General features: G+C 48.6%; 1 protein-coding gene across 7 annotated transcripts in view; it reads left to right on the forward strand.

Moving 5' to 3' along the window:
• The window catches only part of LOC125446303 (discoidin domain-containing receptor 2-like), a 179,412-nt gene that overhangs the window by 158,793 nt on the left and 2,530 nt on the right, over positions 1–18,089 (forward strand). For all 7 annotated transcript variants that reach the window (XM_059639757.1, XM_059639755.1, XM_059639759.1 and 4 more), the window contains 4 exons: positions 4,761–5,005; positions 8,333–8,460; positions 11,104–11,301; positions 15,843–16,077. In XM_059639757.1, coding sequence (XP_059495740.1) covers positions 4,761–5,005; positions 8,333–8,460; positions 11,104–11,301; positions 15,843–16,077 — 806 coding nt within the window. The remainder of the gene's footprint in view (positions 1–4,760; positions 5,006–8,332; positions 8,461–11,103; positions 11,302–15,842; positions 16,078–18,089) is intronic.

Genomic DNA, 18,089 nt, shown 5'->3' on the forward strand with positions numbered 1-18,089 from the left:
TGCACCACTGGATTTGCACCGGGCATGTTGAACCTCCCTTGTCTGCTGTGAATCCCCTGGGATGCCAGCCCAATGAATTAGGTGAAACTTACCCCAAAAAAGTAGCCATCATTGACTTTGGGGTGGAGGGAGAAGTCATTAAAAAGTAGAATTAGTTTAAGCTGCTGGACATCAGGATGACATCCACCAGTAAGTAGCTGCTGCCATCGATTTTATCCAAGCATAACCAATAAAACAGCGTCCCAACGTTCATAGGCACTGCTGTCATCGGGCAGGCAAAGCTACCAGAGGGGAGCTAGCAATGTTTCACAAATATTGCTGGAAATGGTGATATGTCACCGAATTTGTCGTTCATCAGGATAAGACACAAGAATGTCAAATCTCAACACTTTATGCTGTCGAATGAGAATGCAGTGAGCAGATTGGCAAGTCAGCTCTGATTTGCTTTCACCAGGTAATGACATTGCCGATGGGGAGTGATATGGGCTGAAGCTCCCAAAACAGAAAGGTGCACAGCGTGAACTACCCCTGCTAATGTGCGTCACTTCCAGCAATCCAAGCCATGAGGCTGACTTCTTATACTGAATTGGTTGCTGGTCTCGCTGCTGGCGCACTCAGTACGCTTGTGTTGAATTGCCCGGGAGCTAAGGGAGCCTGTAGCTTCCTGTTTGCATTTAGCAACGCCTCAGCCAGTCTGAGCCATTCTGCCAACCAGGTGCACGCTTCCCCACTCTGGCCCAAACTGTTGTGGCATTCTTGTGTGTGTCCTGATGAGTTAAAGACGAAAGACCTCAGCAACGTGAGTCGCTTTCCAGCCATGCCTGAAGACGACTATTCCAGGAGTAGTGTCAATGACTCCTAGCCAGCGCAGGTCCCACCCTGTTTGCATTTCACTTCACAGTGGCAGGAAGCTTGTGTGCACGGCGTCCAAAAGCTACAGGCTGCACGGAATGTACGCCAGGGAAGCAGGCCATTCAGCCCAACTGGCGTGTACCAGTGTGTTGCTGCTCGGTGTGAGCCTGCTCCCACATAACGTTGTGCCACCCCACCAGCTTAACCCTCCATTCCTTCCTTCTGTTTGTCCTTTCCTCAGTGACTCTTCCTTGCAGCTCTCTCCAATGAAGCCTGTTGCTACAGAATTTCTTGCTGCATATATTAGAAACAGTCATATATTCATTGCCTTTCAGTGGGGACTTCCGTCCAGCCCCCGTCACAAAAGATCTGTCTGTGCATGCGTTCCATCGACCTTTCCATTTTCTCAAAAGACTATATCCAGTCACCCCACGGCCTTCTCTTTTCCCAAACTGCTTATCCTTTCTTGATTGTTCGAAGGTCTCAGATCTGGCCTCCATGTTGTGACTCTGTGTCGCACCCTGTCCCTTGATCCTTCTTTGTTGTTCTTACTGTGCTCTATAAGCTGGGATTTCTGGAGCTGCCCTTTCTAACTGAACCCTCCAACAGTGTCCAAACAGGAGAGGAAACGGGCAGCCACCCTGATGGAACCGGCCGTTACCTTTGGAAAAGGAAGTGTCCCGACCTGGTCTGGCTGTCAGGTGACTCGAGACCCACAACAGCAGGGTCAACTCTGAGCAGCGCTCAAGCCTGCCCCAGAAGCCCGACAAACGTAGAAAGTAGGGCCAAGAGTAGGCCATTCGGCCCCTCAATTCTGCTTGGCCAATTCACCATGATCGCCCGCTTACCATCTGACTCCTGTTCCTGCTTCTCCGCTTTCGCCATCACTTACTTGAAATCATATAATGTTTTGGCAGGAGCTGCTTTCTGTGGTAGGGAATTCCATATGCTCACCTCTCTCTCTCTGTGTGAAAACATTGCAGTTCTAATGACCCTGGTCCCTAGCTCCCTGGGGTCATTGGCAACTTCCTTCATGAGCAACCAAGTGTTTGTTTTATAATTGCATTGACTCATTCTTCGCCCTTGGTACTGGGAAGTTATAGAGGCCAATGAGGGCTAAAGAAATACAATGGCTGTTTTTAAGAATACAATTGATCCTACTTAATTATCACTATTATTCACAGGTCTTAAGCTTCTCGAGCAAGAGCACCCCTCATTGCCCTGGTGATAGCCAAGGCAGTTCGGAGGCCTGCCGAACCATTTCCGAGTGGAGTGAAGGGTCTGATGCTTTACTGAGTCGTCAGACCAGATATTGACAGCAGATTCCCTTCAACTGATGGGCTTTTATTGACAATCCAGTAGGTTACAGCAACCGACCAACTGCTCCCTCTCGATTGATTTATTTTGTGAATTGAACTTAACCCACTCAGAAGCTGCAGTGTGATGTGATCTCATTGCCCAAGAGCATTCACTCATCCAGAAACAATCACACCGCGCAGTGCTACCCCGATCGATAGAGGGACGGATCGGTGGTTTGTTGGAAGATCATCGTGGTGGCAATGTGGCGCTAAATTGTGATGATCTTGCAAAGAAATCATGTCGTTATAACTCACAGCTTGGCCACAGACCATCACTAAAAATAAAGCCAACACAGGGTCTAGGCCCGAAACATCAGCTTTCCTGCTCCTCTGATGCTGCCTGGCCTGCTGTGTTCACCCAGCTCTGCACCTTGTAATCTCAGAATAGTAAAACGTCTTGTAAAATTATGAACATTTCAACTTGCAGGTAACTACGTTCAGTTGCAAAATGCGGCTCTCCTTATTTTGCAGAATAACCATTAAAAGGGGACAGCGTGTTGCATTTTCTCTTAAAGTCCACAGATCGCATGCTTTTAGGTTCAATTCTCAATAGTTCACAAACTGTAGGGTGTTGGCCTGCCCTTTGGTCTATGCATACAAGGCGTGAGAACTCAAGAGGGAATAGGCTTCTGTGGAACATAAAATACTGGCATAGAGCTGTCAGGATGAATGGCCTCTAACTGTACGGTAAATACCGTGTCATTTGGTGGAAAATTCAACTCCTGGAAGCGTCCCACTGTAATAGCACAAAGCTCTTTACTCAGAGCCAGGGCAAATCAGCCTGAATCCTCAAACTACGTTGGCCCAGAGGTTCGGAAACATCTCTTCGGGGGGTGGGGGGGGGGGGGGGCGACAGGGAGACAAAGACAGTGACAGGGGCTACGTTGACGTGGTTGGGTGAAGAGGGTTCAGAGATGGCTTGGGTTGGAGCAGAAACATCAACCAAAACTGACTGAGCTGAACAATATTGTGCTACAACACTCTGCACAATGGTAGTAATTCTGGATTCCTTCCCCCGGAGAAAATTGTTATCCTGTGGGATTTTACCCAGTCAGACCCCAGGTTACAGACACGAACACTTTTCCCTCAGCCCCCGCCACCCCCCCCCCCAACAACAACAGCTTGCATTTATGTAGCCCACGCCCCCCACCCACACCCAACATTAACAAGTAAGATTTGACTCTCTGCAAAAGGAGGTGATTATACGATTCAGAAGATTGAAAGCCTGGTCCATTAATTAAGTCTTAAAGGATGAGACAAAGGTAGAGAAGTGTTGGGAAGGAACTCCAGAGCCCGGAGCTCATGGCCAAAAATTCGACCTCAGGTTGCTCAAGAGGCCACATTTAGAAAAAGCTCAAATTTCTCGCCAAAGGGAACTGAATTTAGATAAATGCAAGGTGTTGCTTTTTGGAAAGGCAAATCAGCGCAGGACTTGTACACTTACCGGTCAAGTCCTGGGGAGTGTTGCCGAACAAAGAGACGTTGGGGTGCAGGTTCATAGCTCCTTGAAGGTGGAGTCGCAGGTAGACAGGTTAATGGAGAAGACATTTGGTATGCTTGCCTTTATTGGTCAGTCTAGTGAGTGTAGGAGTGGGGATGCCATGTTGTGGCTGTACAGGACATTGTTAGGCCACTTTTGGAATACCGTGTTCAGTTCTGGTCTCCCTGCTCTCGGAAGGATGTTCTGAAATTGCAAGTGTGCAGAAAAGATTTACAAGGATGTTGCCAGGGTTGGAGGGTTTGAGCTACAGGGAGAGGCTGAATAGACTGGGGCTATTTTCCGTGGAGCATCAGAGACTGAGAGGTGACCTTATAGAAGTTTATAAAATCATGAGGGGCATGGATAGGGTGAATAGTCTTTTGCCCCCAGGGTAGGGGAGTCCAACTCTAGAGGGCATAGGTTTAAGGTGAGAGGGGAAAGATTTAAAAGGGACATGGGGGGCAGCTTTTTAACACAGAGTGTGGTGTGTTTATGGAATGAGCTGCCGGGGAAGTGGCGGAGGCTGGTACAGTTCCAACATTTTAAAAGCCATCTGGCTGGATACATGGATAGGAAAGGTTTAGAGGGACATGGGCCAAATGCTGGCAGATGGGACTAAATTAATTCAGGAAACCCGGTCAGCATGGATGAGTTGGACCGAAGGGTCTGTTTGATCTCCATGACTGTTCTGGGGTCGGGGGGATGCCTGGAGGAGATTAGAGCGATGAGGTGGGGAAGGTGGCAAAGATGCGGGAACCAGGACGAGGTTTTTAAAATCAAACCCTCCCTTGAAGAGGAGGTCAGCAAGTGCAGTAGTGAAGGTGGGTGGGGCGGGGGTGTCAGTGGGAACAGGGCATGTTAAGACAAGGGCAGCAGACGGTATTGAGGTTACACAGGGTGGAAATTTGGGATGGATTTAGAGTGGTTTCATTGTGGGTCAGCGAGACCGTGGGAATGAGGCTTGTAGTCTCGGAGCCAGGCCATGGAGGGGGTTGTTGGGGAGTGATGTTACGGAGTCAGAACGCCTACTCTACCCCTCCTTTTCCTTCTTATCTTCCTTTGAATTCCAGCCTGCAATGGGGAGTATGCAGAGCCTGACCTCAGCAAGGTGGCCTTCCAGACAGGATTCCCAAACAGCGTCCCACACTACGCCGAGGCAGACATCATCAATCTGCAGGGAGTCACGGGGAATAACACCTACGCTGTCCCCGCCATCACTATCGACGCCCTGGCCGGGAAGGATATCGCCGTTGGCGAGTTTCCGAGGCAACGACTTATTTTCCGAGAGAAGCTGGGGGAGGGCCAGTTTGGGGAGGTAAGCCAAGGGGGATTTTCTTTTTTGTCTTAAATTTACCGCTGGGATGTGGGCATCACTGGCTGGGCCCAGCGTTTATTACCTGTCCCTAATTGCCCCCATTGAGTAGGTGGTGGTGAGCTGCCTTCTTGAACCACTGCAGGCTCCCTGCTTTAGGTTGGCCAACAATGCCCTGAGGGAGGGATTTCCAGGATTTTGACCCAGCGACAGTGAAGGAACGGTGATATATTTCCAAATCAGAATGGTGAGTGGCTCGGAGGGGACCCTGCAGGGGGGTAGCATTCCCTTGTACCCACTGCCCTTGTCCTTCCAGATGGAAGTGGTCATGGGTTTGGAAGGTGCTGTCTGAGGATCTTTGGTGAATTTCTGCAGTGCATCTTGTAGATAGTACACACTGCTGCTACTGAGCGGGGGTGGTGGAGGGAGTGGGATGTTTGTGGATGTGGTACCAATCAAGCGGCTGCTTCGTCCTGGATGGTGTCAAGCTCCTTGAGTGTTGTTGGGGCTGCACCCATCCAGGCAAGTGGGAAATATACCATAGCACACCTGCCGTGCGCTTTGTAGATGGGAACTCAGGAGGTGAGTTCCTCTCTGCAGTGTTCCTATTATCTGACCTGCTCTTGTAGCCTCAGTATTGAAATTGCTAGCCCATTCCAGCTTCTGGTCGTGATCAGAATGAGATTTGTGATCAAACTGAATGTTTCGCGAATGGACCTGCGGATGGCTCCTTGCCAGTTGATTGCTTAGAATAATCCCGGGCACAAGTACAGGGAGAAAGGTGAGTGTAATGTCCAACAATCCTGGGGAGGGGTGGGGGGGCAGCGATGAGTTGGAGTTTCACGCAAAGAATTGAACACTGGGAATGCCTGTCATAACCACGAATGGATCTTGCACAGTGGAATTGTAAAATCCTACGGCCCAGAGGGGGCCATTCGGCTCTGCCTGCCTGCGCCTATCCTTCGAAGGAGCTGCCCCAATCTTCCTCATCCCACTGCACCCCCTATCCCTTTGCCTTCAGGAACTCATCCAGTTCCCTTTGAAAGTTGCTCTTGAATCATCCCTGAACATTATGGGGAAATTTAGCATGGCCAATCCACCTGGCCTGCACATCTTTGGACTGTGGGAGGAAACCAGAGCACACCCCCGTAGACACGGGGAGAGTGTGCAAACTCCACTCAGAAAGTCGCCTGAGGGTGGATTTGAACCCGGGTCCTTGGCGCTGTGAGGCAGCAGCACTAACCCACTCAGCCACCGTGTCACTGTCACTGTGAGGATAGTACCTTGTACGTGAAATGCATGCAGTGGGCCGAGCAATCATCAGCATGTCATTGGCCGTTAGAGGCTGGTCGTAGACACCCCCCCATTTGCTCAGTAGTACAGAACTTTGAACGTTGCTGAAAAGAGAGACAAGTTGCAGAAGCTTTTGTCCTGCATTCATCGGGATGAGCACAAAAATGCTAAAACATGGAGAAAGCAGCAGGGACCTATAGATTCCCACAGCTCAAAAAAGGCGCAAGGATTTACCAAATTCCTCGTGTTTGCACAAAACTGGGCCGTGCGTCTGAATGTATGTTGCATCCAGCGAGCATCATTGAGCCACATTTCAGGTGCACTGGGATTGTTCAGCACATTGTACCCAACCCTCTGTATTGTCAATTGCTGTGATTGTTTGAAATTTGACATTTCGTCCTGCTAAGTGGAAGACACAAAAGTTTTGGCCTCATGCCTCTCTTCTGCATGGTCTTTCATCAACTGTAGGTTTGAGCATTTATCCATAAGTCAGGCCTGATTCCGGACAGCAATGCAGTTCTGGTAACAGAAGCTGCCCGACACCTCTGAAGATAAATGCAAACAAGAAACACTGGGCAGGTCCCTGCAGTCGGCAGTATAACGTTCACTGTCTCAGTCCGCAGTAAGATTGAAGGTAGCTGCACTGGAAATGGAATGAGGAGACGTTTTGCACAGTGAATTGCTCGGATCCAGAATGCACGCCATGACATGGCGCTGGAAGCACATAAGAGTCATAGCCATAGAGGTTTGCAACATGGAAACAGGCCCTTCAGCCCGTGTTACCCAATTTTCGCAATTGATCTAGTCCCTTTTGCCTGCGTTTGCTCCATGGCCCTGTATACCGTACCAATCCAAATGTTTCTTAAATGGCAAAAATTGTACTCGCCTCCACTGCTACCTCTGGCAGCCCGTTCCAGACACTCACCACCCTCTGTGTGTGAAAAAGTTGCCCCTTTGGACCCTTTAAGTATCTCTCCACTCTCACCTTAAACCTATACCCTGCAGTTTTCGACTCCCCTACCCTGGGGAAAAGCTGTTGCCTACCTACCTTATCTATGCCTCTCGTGATTTTATAGACCTCTACAAGGTCACCCCTCGGTCTCCTACGCTCCAGGGGAAAAAAAAATCCCAGCTCATTCAGTCTCTCCTTATAACTCAAGCCTTCCAGTCCAGGTGGCATCCTAGTGCGCTCTCCCGAGTTTAGTAATATCCTTTCTACAGTAAGGCAACCAGAACAGCACGCAGTACTCCAATTGTGGCCTCACCAACGTCTACTACAGCTGCGACAAGACGCCCCAACTCCTGTACTCGGTGCTCTGACCGATGAAGGCAAGTGTAACCAAAAACCTTCTTCACCACCCCGTCTATCTGTGACTTCATTTTCAAGGAACTTTGAACCTGTACCCCTCAATTTCTTATTTCTATAACACTCCCCTGAGCCCTGCCATTGACTCTGGAAGTCCGACCCCAATTAAACGTACCAAAATGCAACACTTTGCATTTATCTAAAATTGAACTATATCTACCATTCCTCAGCCCACTGGCACAGTTGATTAAGATCTAACTGCATTCCCAGACAACCTTCTTCACTGTCTGCTCTACCACCAATCTTGGTATCATCCGCAAACTTACTAACCATACCTTCTAAATCCTCAGCCACATTATTGATGTAAGTGATGAGTAACAGTGGAATCAGCACCGATCCCTGGGGCACCCCGCTGGTCACAGGCCTCCAGTTTGAAAAACAACCCCCTGCCATCACCAAAAATAACTTCCAAGATCGGAATCTGCAGTACGTTTGAGAAGGATTTTAAAAAAAAGATTTGCACAGCTAGGAAGAGCGAGTAACAGCAGGAGTGCACGTGGACATGATGGGCCAAATGGCTTCCTTCTGTGTTGCAAGAATCTGTAACTTTCCGATAGAGAGACAAGTAGCTGATAGCGGAATAGTGCAGTTTTGTCGCTGAGTTGGATTCTTCAAGAAGTCAGTGGTGAAGGAACTCACTGATGCCAACAAGGTCCTGTGTCTTTCCCCAGGTACACCTGTGTGAAGTGGACAGCCCTCAGGATTTGGAGAGCCTGGGCTTCCCGCTCAGCATCCGCAAAGGTCACCCCCTGATGGTAGCAGTGAAAATGCTGCGTTCGGATGCCACGAAGAATGCCAGGTGTTTTCTTGCTCTCCTCTCTTTGCATGCATACCACACAGGGATCGGCTCAGCTCGGAAGACCCTCTGTCTTTTGTTGTTCGTGTTTCATTTCATGGCTGGGTTTGGGGCCTTTGCCAGGAGAGCTTTTTTCTTTCTTTCAGAGCATGTGGGCGCCACTGGCTGGGCCAGCATTTATTGCCCCTCCATAATTACCCAGAGGGCAGTTAAAAATCAACCACATTGCTGTGGGTCTGGAGTCACATGTAGGCCAGGACCAGGTAAGGATGGAAGTTTCCCTCCCTAAAGGGCGTTAGTGACCCAGATGGGTTTTTACAACGATCAGCAACTGATTCACGGTCGTCATTCAACTCTTGATTCCATTTTTTTTATTGAATTCAAACTCGACCATCTGCCCAGGTGGGATTCGAACACATGTTCCCCAGAACATTAGTTTGGTATCTAGAATATTTTGTGTGGTGATAATCCCACTTGGCCATTGCCTGTGCCAGCAGCAATCCTGCTCAGGGTTGCCCTTTCCTGAGGTTAATCTTTAACCTCATAATGGGCCAATTGGCCTCTTTCTGTGATCATTCTCTGAAAGTTGTCTTCAGAGTCAGCCTGGAGCACTCGAACCTGCTCTGCCACTGACTGAGATTGTGGCTGCTCTATCACCTCACCTCCACGTGTCTCTTTTTGTTCTTCAGGCCTCTAAAGGCATCGCCAGTTGCAGTTTTGAGACGAGCAATTGATCTGGCCTCAATTGGCATTTGCAGCAGGGCATGTTCCAAACATTTGCCACCTTTAACTATTGAAGTGTCTTGCTGTAATGGGTGCCTGCCCTTGACTCCCCCCTTTACCCAATGCAAATGCTTCTCAGCTTTAAATTCATCAGTTTCAATCATAGAGTCATAGAGATACACAGCACGGAAACAGGCCCATCAGACCAACTCGTCCATGACGACCTAAATTTAATATTCTAAATTAATCAAGTCCTATTTGCATTTGGCCCATATTACTCTAAACCCTTCCGATTCAAACACCCATCCAGATGCCTTGTAAATGTTGTAATTGTACCAGCTTCCACCACCTCCTCGTTCCACACATGCACCGCTCTCTGTGTGGAAAAGGTTTTCCCCTCTTACTTTAAATCTATGCCCTCTGGTTTTGTACACACCCCGTCCCCCAAACCTGGGAAGGAGACCTAGGTTATTCACTTGGCATTGTCACCTGAGAGAGTTAACAGCCTCTGCTGAGCTTCTAACCCCATAATCTTTCGCTCACCAGGGCTTCCATCATCCAGTTTTCCCCAAACCCATAATCTCTCGCTCACCAGGGCTTCCATCATCCAGCTTTCCCCAAACCCATAATCTCTCACTCACCACGACTTCCATCATCCAGCTTTCCCCGACCCCATAATCTCTCGCTCACCAGGACTACCATCATCCAGCTTTCCCCAAACCCATAGTCTCTCGCTCACCAGGACTTCCATCATCTAGCTTTCCCCAAACCCATAATCTCTCACTCACCAGGACTGCCATCATCCAGCTTTCCCCAAACCCATAATCTCTCGCTCACCAGGACTACCTTCATCCAGCTTTCCCCAAACCCATAATCTCTCTCTCACCAGGACTACCATCATCCAGCTTTCCCCAAACCCATAATCTCTCACTCACCAGGACTGCCATCATCCAGCTTTCCCCAAACCCATAATCTCTCGCTCACCAGGACTGCCATCATCCAGCTTTCCCCGAGCCCATAATCTCTCACTCACCAGGACTGCCATCATCCAGCTTTCCCCAACCCCATAATCTCTCGCTCACCAGGACTTCCATCATCCATCTTTCCATGACCCCATAATCTCTCGCTCACTAGGACTGCCATCATCCAGCTTTCCCCAACCCCATAATCTCTCGCTCACCAGGACTTCCATCATCCATCTTTCCATGACCCCATAATCTCTCGCTCACTAGGACTGCCATCATCCAGCTTTCCCCAAACCCATAATCTCTTGCTCACCAGGACTACCATCATTCAGCTTTCCCCAAACCCATAATCTCTCACTCACCAAGACTTCCATCATTCAGCTTTCCAACTTCTGATTTCCCGAGTTTATCCAAAACTCTTTGACACCCAGGAGCTAACTTCCATCGAGTCCTGTTCACCCATCACCTTCCCCACCCCAGACCCCCACTCTACCCATAGCCCTATACTGGCTCCCAATGACTCGACTTTAAAATTCAAATCCTTCGATTCTCAAAGACGACTATAGCCTCCCAGTCTCCTCCTGCAGCCCCAGAACCCCCAGGATATCTGCAACCCCTTTAATTCTGGATCCCTCGACCCATTCCATCCACTGGCTAGGTCTAGACTCTGCAATTGCCCCTCTCAACCTCTCTCTTCTCCGGTTAGACACTCCTGAAATTTGACCTCTTCGCTTTAGTTTATTCACAGCACATGGGCTGGGGCAGCATTTTATTGCCTGCCCTTTAGACCCCTGTCCTATGTCTCCCTTTGTGTTTCTGCATCTGCCTACCCCCTTGAGAGCTACTGAGTTTGCTAGAGTTGTGAATGTGCCATTAAATGTTGGGTCTGGTGCAAAGGGGACTACTAACGATGGAGCTCCTAGGCCAAGCAGTTTGACCATTTCCTTGATGTCCGCAGGAACGACTTCTTGAAGGAAGTGAAGATCATGTCTCGGCTGAAGGATCCCAACATTATCCGGCTGCTGGGTGTGTGTGTGCGCGACGATCCACTCTGTATGATCACAGAGTACATGGAGAACGGAGATCTCAATCAGTTCCTAGCCAACCATGAGCTGGAGGAAAAAACCACAAGTACAACCAATATTCCCACCATCAGGTTAGAGCGAAAGGGGCAAGGGGGAGAAGTGAGCACACAGCCACTGCAGGTAGCCTCACCTTTACTGGGATGGGTTGTGATCGCACTGGACTCAGTTCAGAGAAGGTCCAGGTGATTAATTCCAGAGTCGAAGGAGGGATTGAGGCCTACTCTCACTAGAGGAATGAAAGGCAATCCAACTGAGGTAAACGTCAGATGTGAAAGGGGTTTGACAAAGTGGCATAGGGGTGGAGCGAGGTCAATCTTGAACAAGAGGTCATAGCTAAGAGACGCACACTGAAACAGAGGAATTACTTCTCTCAAGCAGTCACAAGTCTGTGCAATTCACTGGCCCAGAGTGCACTGGGCTCTGGATAAATTTATGGAGGGGATAGAAATGTTTTTAATTGGTAGTAGATTGAAGAGGTATGGGGAGCGGGCAGGAAAGTGGAGCTGAGGCCGAGATGAGATCAGTCATGACCATATTGAATGGCAGAGCAGGCTTGAGGGGCTGAATGGCCCTGCTGCTTTTCATTTTTATGTTACTGGGGGCATGCAACCCCCAAGTACTTACTCCTGACATCCCAAACCTACCCGCTTCCCTTCAGAAGTCGTCTGTGTTGGAGGAGGTTCCTGGACAGGGCTATTTTCAAGGAAGTGCAGAGTGAAAACTGCATAATCTTTCAGTCTTTGTTAGACTCAAGGGAGGTGCCAGAAGACTGGAGGGTTGCAAAATCAGGCCTTTGCTCAAAAGCAAAATTGTGTCAGGGTAAACTCAACAATTATAGAGCAGTCAATTTACCTACAGTGGGGGCTGGGGTGAGGAGCTCCTGGAAGCAATTATTCGGGATAAAATTTGTAGTCACGTGGAAAGAGGCGTGTTGACTCCGGACGAGCAAGCATGGACTTCTGAAAGGGAAAATGTGTTTTCAAGCAGCTGACAAAAAGGTTGATGAGAGTAATGAAGTTGATGTACACATTGGATTTCCTGACCACATAGATAGAACATAGAACATTACAGCACAGTACAGGCCCTTCGGCCCTCGATGTTGTGCCGACCTGTCATACCAATCTGAAGCCCATCTAACCTACACTATTCCATGTACGTCCATATGCTTGTCCAATGATGACTTAAATAAACTTGGCAAATCTACAACCGTTGCAGGTAACGCGTTCCATTCCCTTACTGCTCTCTGAGTAAAGAAGCTACTTCTGGCATCTGTCCTATATCTTTCACCCCTCAATTTAAAGCTATGCCCCTCGTGCTCGCCGTCACCATCCTAGGAAAAGGGCTCTCCCCATCCACCCTATCTAACCCTCTGATTATCTTATATGTCTCAATTAAGTCACCTCTCAACCTTCTTCTCTCTAATGAAAACAGCCTCGAGTCCCTCAGTCTTTCCTCATAAGATACACTGCTGTCCAACAGATTTGTGAGGAAGCTGATATTCTGTAGAATATATGAGGCTGTAGCAACAGGAGCACAAAATTAGCGGAGTAATCGGTAACAGAGAGTGAAGGTCATTGGATGTTGGAGGAAGGTTTGGAATGGAGTTCCCTACTATTGGAACCTTTGTTTAGTAGGTGGGTAGAAGAGGTTCAATACAAGGAAGTGTGAGGTGATGCATTTTAGCGTCAGAACTTTGAACGAACATCTAAAATAAGGGGTACATTTCCAAAGCGGGTTTTAGATCAAGGCTGATCTAGCTGTAGTCTGGACGCCACTTAACTGCATGCACTCCTCCAACCCTGAACTCCCTTGTCTTATCAAAAACTCAGCTTTGATGAAAGACAGCTTGGATGAACTGGACGGGATGGGCTACCATGGTACTGTGACTACAAGGCATACTGTAGGGTGTAACTCATCTTCTGACTCCCCAACACCTGTCCACCATCTACAAGGCACAAGCCAGGAATGTGATGGAATACTCCCCACTTGCCTGGATGGGTGCAGCCCCAACAACACTCAAGAAGCTCGACACCATCCAGGACAAAGCTTGGTCAACAGGCCATTTGCCGATTCACTTCCCATCCACCCCCCCACCCCCCCACTCCACCACTGATGCAAAGTAGCTGCAATTTGTATCATCTACGGGATGCGCTACAAAAACTAATCAAGGCTTCTTCAAAAAACCTTCCAGACCCGCAACTTCTGTCATCTCAAAGGACAAAGTTAGGATACACAGGGGGAAGAAATACTATGATGTGCATGTTCCCCTACAAGTCACGTGTTTGGAATTATTTCACTCTTCCTTTGCCATCATTGAATCAAAATCCAGGATCTCCCTCCAATGAAGGCCATAAAGAACTAGGAACAGGGGCAGGCCATTTGGTCCCTCATGCCTACTGTACTATTCAATAGGATCATGGCTGACCCAACATTCTTCACCACCACTATCCTGCCGTTTCCCCTCGATTCCCCTCCTGATCGACAATCTATCTATCAAAGCCTTATATATACATAGGGACTCTGTCCCCACATCTCTGTGTGGCTGGGTGTTCCAAAGACTCTCAACCCTCTGAGAGAAGAGATTCCTCCTTATCTAGGCCTTAAACTGGTGCCCCTTTATGCCATCTGGTCCTGGACCTCCCAATGAAGGAACATATCATTTACCCTGTCAAGCCCCTTAAGAATCCCACACGTTTCAATAAGGCCACCTCTCATTCTTCTAAACATACAATAAATACAGTCCCATCCTGCTTAGCCTTTGCTCATGCTGCAGCTGTACAAAACTCTGGTGCACCCGCACTTGGAGTATTGCCTACAGTTCTGGTCGCCGCATCATAGGAAGGATGTGGAAAGGGTGCAGAGGAGATTTACTAGGATGTTGCCTGATATGGAGGGACGGTCCTATGAGGAAAGGCTGAGGGACTTGAGGCTGTTTTCGTTAGAGAGAAGAAGGTTAAGAGGCGACTTAATAGAGACATACAAGATGATCAGAGGATTAGATAGGGTGGGCAGTGAGAGCCTTTTTCCTCGGCTGGTGATGGCTAGCATGAGGGGACATAGCTTTAAATTGAGGGGTGACAGATATAGGACAGAAGTCAGAGGTACATTCTTTACTTAGAGAGTGGTAAGGGCATGGAATGCCCTGCCTGCAACAGGAGTAGACTCGCCAACTTTAAGGGCATTTAAATGGTCATTGGATAAACATATGGATGATAATGGGATAGTGTAGGGTAGATGGGCTTCAGATTGGTTTCACAGATCGGCGCAACATTGAGGGCCACAGGGCCTGTACTGCGCTGTAATGTTCCATGTTCTATGCTCATAAGACAACCAGGGATTATCAGAGTAAGCCTTCTCTGTACTGCCTCTAATGAGATGATATAATTCCTTGAGTAAGGGAACCAATACTGCTCACAGTACTCCAGCCATAAGCTCCCCAGCACATCGTCCCTCAAGAAAACTATCCATGTAACTACGCCACACGGATTGCAATTGTCCAAAAGGCAACTGAACACCCACCTAGAGGAATGGGCACAAATTCTAGCCCCATCAGCTGCATCCAGATGGCACGGTGGCTCAGTGGTTAGCACTGCTGCTTCACAACACCAGGAACCCAGGTCTGATTCCACCCTCAGGCAGCTGTCTGTGTGGAGTTTGTATATTCTCCCCGTGTCTGCATGGGTTCCCTCCCACAGTCCAAAGATGTGCAGGTTAGGTGGATTGGCCGTGCTAAGTTGTCCAGGCTAGGAAGATTAGCCATGCAGGTTACAGAGAAAAAGGTGGCAGGGGGAAGCAAGGATGCTGTTTTGAGTGTCAGGGTGGACTCAATGGGTTGAATGGCCTGCTCCCACACCTGTGATGAGAGAAGATCGCAGAATCCCTACAGTGTGGAAACAGGCCCTTTGGCCCAACAAGTCCACACTGACTCAAAGAGCAACCCACCCAGACACATCCCCCTATAACCCACCTCATCTACACATCCCCGTACACTACGGGCAAGTTAACATGGCCACGCTATCCTAACGTGCACACCGTTGGACTGTGGGAGGAAGCTGGAGCACCCGGAGGTAACACACGCAGACACGGGGAGAATGTGCAGACTCCACACAGACAGTCGCCTGAGGGTGGAATCAAACCCGGGTCCCTAGTGCTAACCACTGAGCCACCGTGCCGCACATTCTCTCCTTGTCTGTTTGGTATTCCTCCGGGTGCTCCGGTTTCCTCCCACAGTCCAACGCTGTGCAGGTTAGGGTGGATTGGCCATGATAAATTGCCCAAGTGTACAGGGATGTGTAGATTAGGGGGATGGGTCTGGGTGGGATGCTGTGTGTGTCAGTGTGGACTTGTTGGGCCGAAGGGCCTGTTTCCACATTGTAAGGATTCTATGATGATGATCCCCTGAACAACTTTTTTTAAAGGAGGGGCCCTGTCATATAACGAGATTCGCTGCCTCTGTCAATGTTTATAATGCGAAAACTGGAAACATACACAGCGCTGGGCCTTAGCAAGCGGCAGACAGGTTCTGACACACTGGGCCAACTTTTTGGTTCAACAGCGTTTGCTTCCCTGACGAACGAGGTTCACTGCCTCTGTCCTCTTTCTGTCCCCTCAGTTACCCCAGCCTGATACACCTGGCCAGTCAGATAGCCTCAGGAATGAAGTACCTGGCCTCCATGAACTTTGTGCACCGTGACCTGGCGACCCGCAACTGCCTGGTTGGAGAAAACTACACCATCAAGATCGCCGACTTCGGAATGAGCCGCAACCTGTACTCCGGCGACTACTACAGGATCCAGGGCCGGGCCGTGCTCCCCATTCGCTGGATGGCCTGGGAGAGCATCCTGCTGGTGAGTGCCTGGCGAGATTGGCTGGGCTGCCCTGTATTTCCTAGCGTTCAGTCCAGATGTAGAACGTTGTGGGTGGGGTCGGGGAGTGGGGAAGTGAAGCAACTCCTGTGTCCTCTGCAAAACAGATGGAACCCATTGCGATGTCGGCGGAACGCGCTAACCCCTCCCTCCCCTGCCCTGTTATCAGGGTTAGAGTCAAATTGGGTGAAAGATGGAGCGAAGGAGAAAGAAAATCGGATTGAGAAAGAGAGCGGGGTGGGGGGGGAAGGACAAAAAAGGGCTCCAAAGGAAGTGGAGTAAGAGAAAGATCAAAATGAAAAGAAGAATTGCCCTCTTGTTGCATCTTTGGAATGAGAGAGAAGAATTTAAATCGTTCCCATTCAAGATGTTAGAGGTTGATTAGCACGGCACGAATGGTGTTCGTATCACTAACACAAAAAAGTCCTCACGCTAGTAAATACCAGACCTAACTTTAACATCGTCAAAAGGATACTGGAAGCTTTCCTTTTAACTGCCATAACTAGGGTGCAAGACTTCAAATAAAAGACACCCGTTCACACAATGTGAGAGGAGCGTACTGGTTAAGTTTTCGAGTCAAACAGCATGGAAACAGACCCTTTAGTCCAGGCAGACCATAATCCGAAACTAAACTCATCCCACCTGGCTCACCTCCCTCTGAACCTTTCCTATCATGTACTTATCCAAATGCCTTTTAAGCATTGTAACTGTACCCTCATCCATCCCTTTCTCTGGAAGTTCATTCCACGCACGAATCACTCTCTGTGTTTAAAAAATAAAAATTGCACTTCATGTCTTATTAAAATCTTTCTCCTCTCGCCTTAAAAATATTCCCCCCCCACCCCGGTCTTGAAGATCCTCACCCTAGGGAAAGGACACCTTACACATACCCCTCGTGATTTTATAAACCTCCATAAGGTCACCCCTCAACCTCCTACACTCCAGTGTAGGCTATCCAGCTCCATTCCCGGCAACATCCTGGTAAATTTCTTCTGAGCCCTCTCCAGCTTAATAATGCCCTTCCTGTAACAGGGTGACCAGAGCTGGACGCAGTACTCCAGAAGAGGCCTCACCAACGTCCTGTACAACCTCAGTGTAACATCCCACTGGTTGGGCCGTAATTTGCCTGGAGATGCAGCAAGAACAGTTAACTGTCAATCTTAATTCTCAGACCAGCCGGTTCTATTGGTGAGGACATTGCATGGGGTCACAGCAGAGTCTCTTCTTTTTTGTGGAAAAGGTGCCATTTATGTACAAATTCCTTTTCCCAAAGCAGACCATTTATATTTAGATTAGGATTATTTTCATTAGAAAGACGGAGATTGAGGGGAGACCTGATTGAGGTCTACAAAATCATGAGGGGTATAGACAGGGTGGATAGCAAAAGCTTTTTGCCAGAGTGGGGGACTCAATTACTAGGGGCCATGAGTTCAAAGTGAGAGGAGGAAAGTTTAAGGGAGATATGCATGGAAAGTTCTTTACACAGAGGGTGGTGGGTGCCTGGAACGTGTTGCAGCTTAATGAGGATTGGGGATTGGACAGGAGTTACAAATCTCCAAAAGCTACTGGCTGATTTGTCTTCAGCTTCACACCATTGATATCCCCCCCCAAAACATCCATTTATTATTAACACCTTTCCTTTCTCAACGTGTTAGCAACGCTGGCAAGTTGTCCATCCCTTGACAAGATGGTGGTAAACTGCCTTTTCAAAACACAGATCCACCTGCAGGGCTTCTGGGACAGGAGCTCAGGCTATATTTTTTGAGACCACGCTGTATTTGCACTTGTCAGATTTTTCCTTCCTGTAGCAGGGAGACCCGAACTGGACACAGTACTCCAGAAGAGACCTCATCAATGTCCTGTATAACCTCAGTATAACGTCCCAAATCCTATACTCAAATGTCTGAGCAATAAAGGCAAGCGTGCTAAATACCTTCTTTACCAGTACGTGATGCTACCTTCAAAGAATGATGCATCTGAACCCCTAGAACACT

This window comes from Stegostoma tigrinum, chromosome 34, assembly GCF_030684315.1.
Source record: "Stegostoma tigrinum isolate sSteTig4 chromosome 34, sSteTig4.hap1, whole genome shotgun sequence".
NCBI classification, from domain to species: domain Eukaryota; kingdom Metazoa; phylum Chordata; class Chondrichthyes; order Orectolobiformes; family Stegostomatidae; genus Stegostoma; species Stegostoma tigrinum.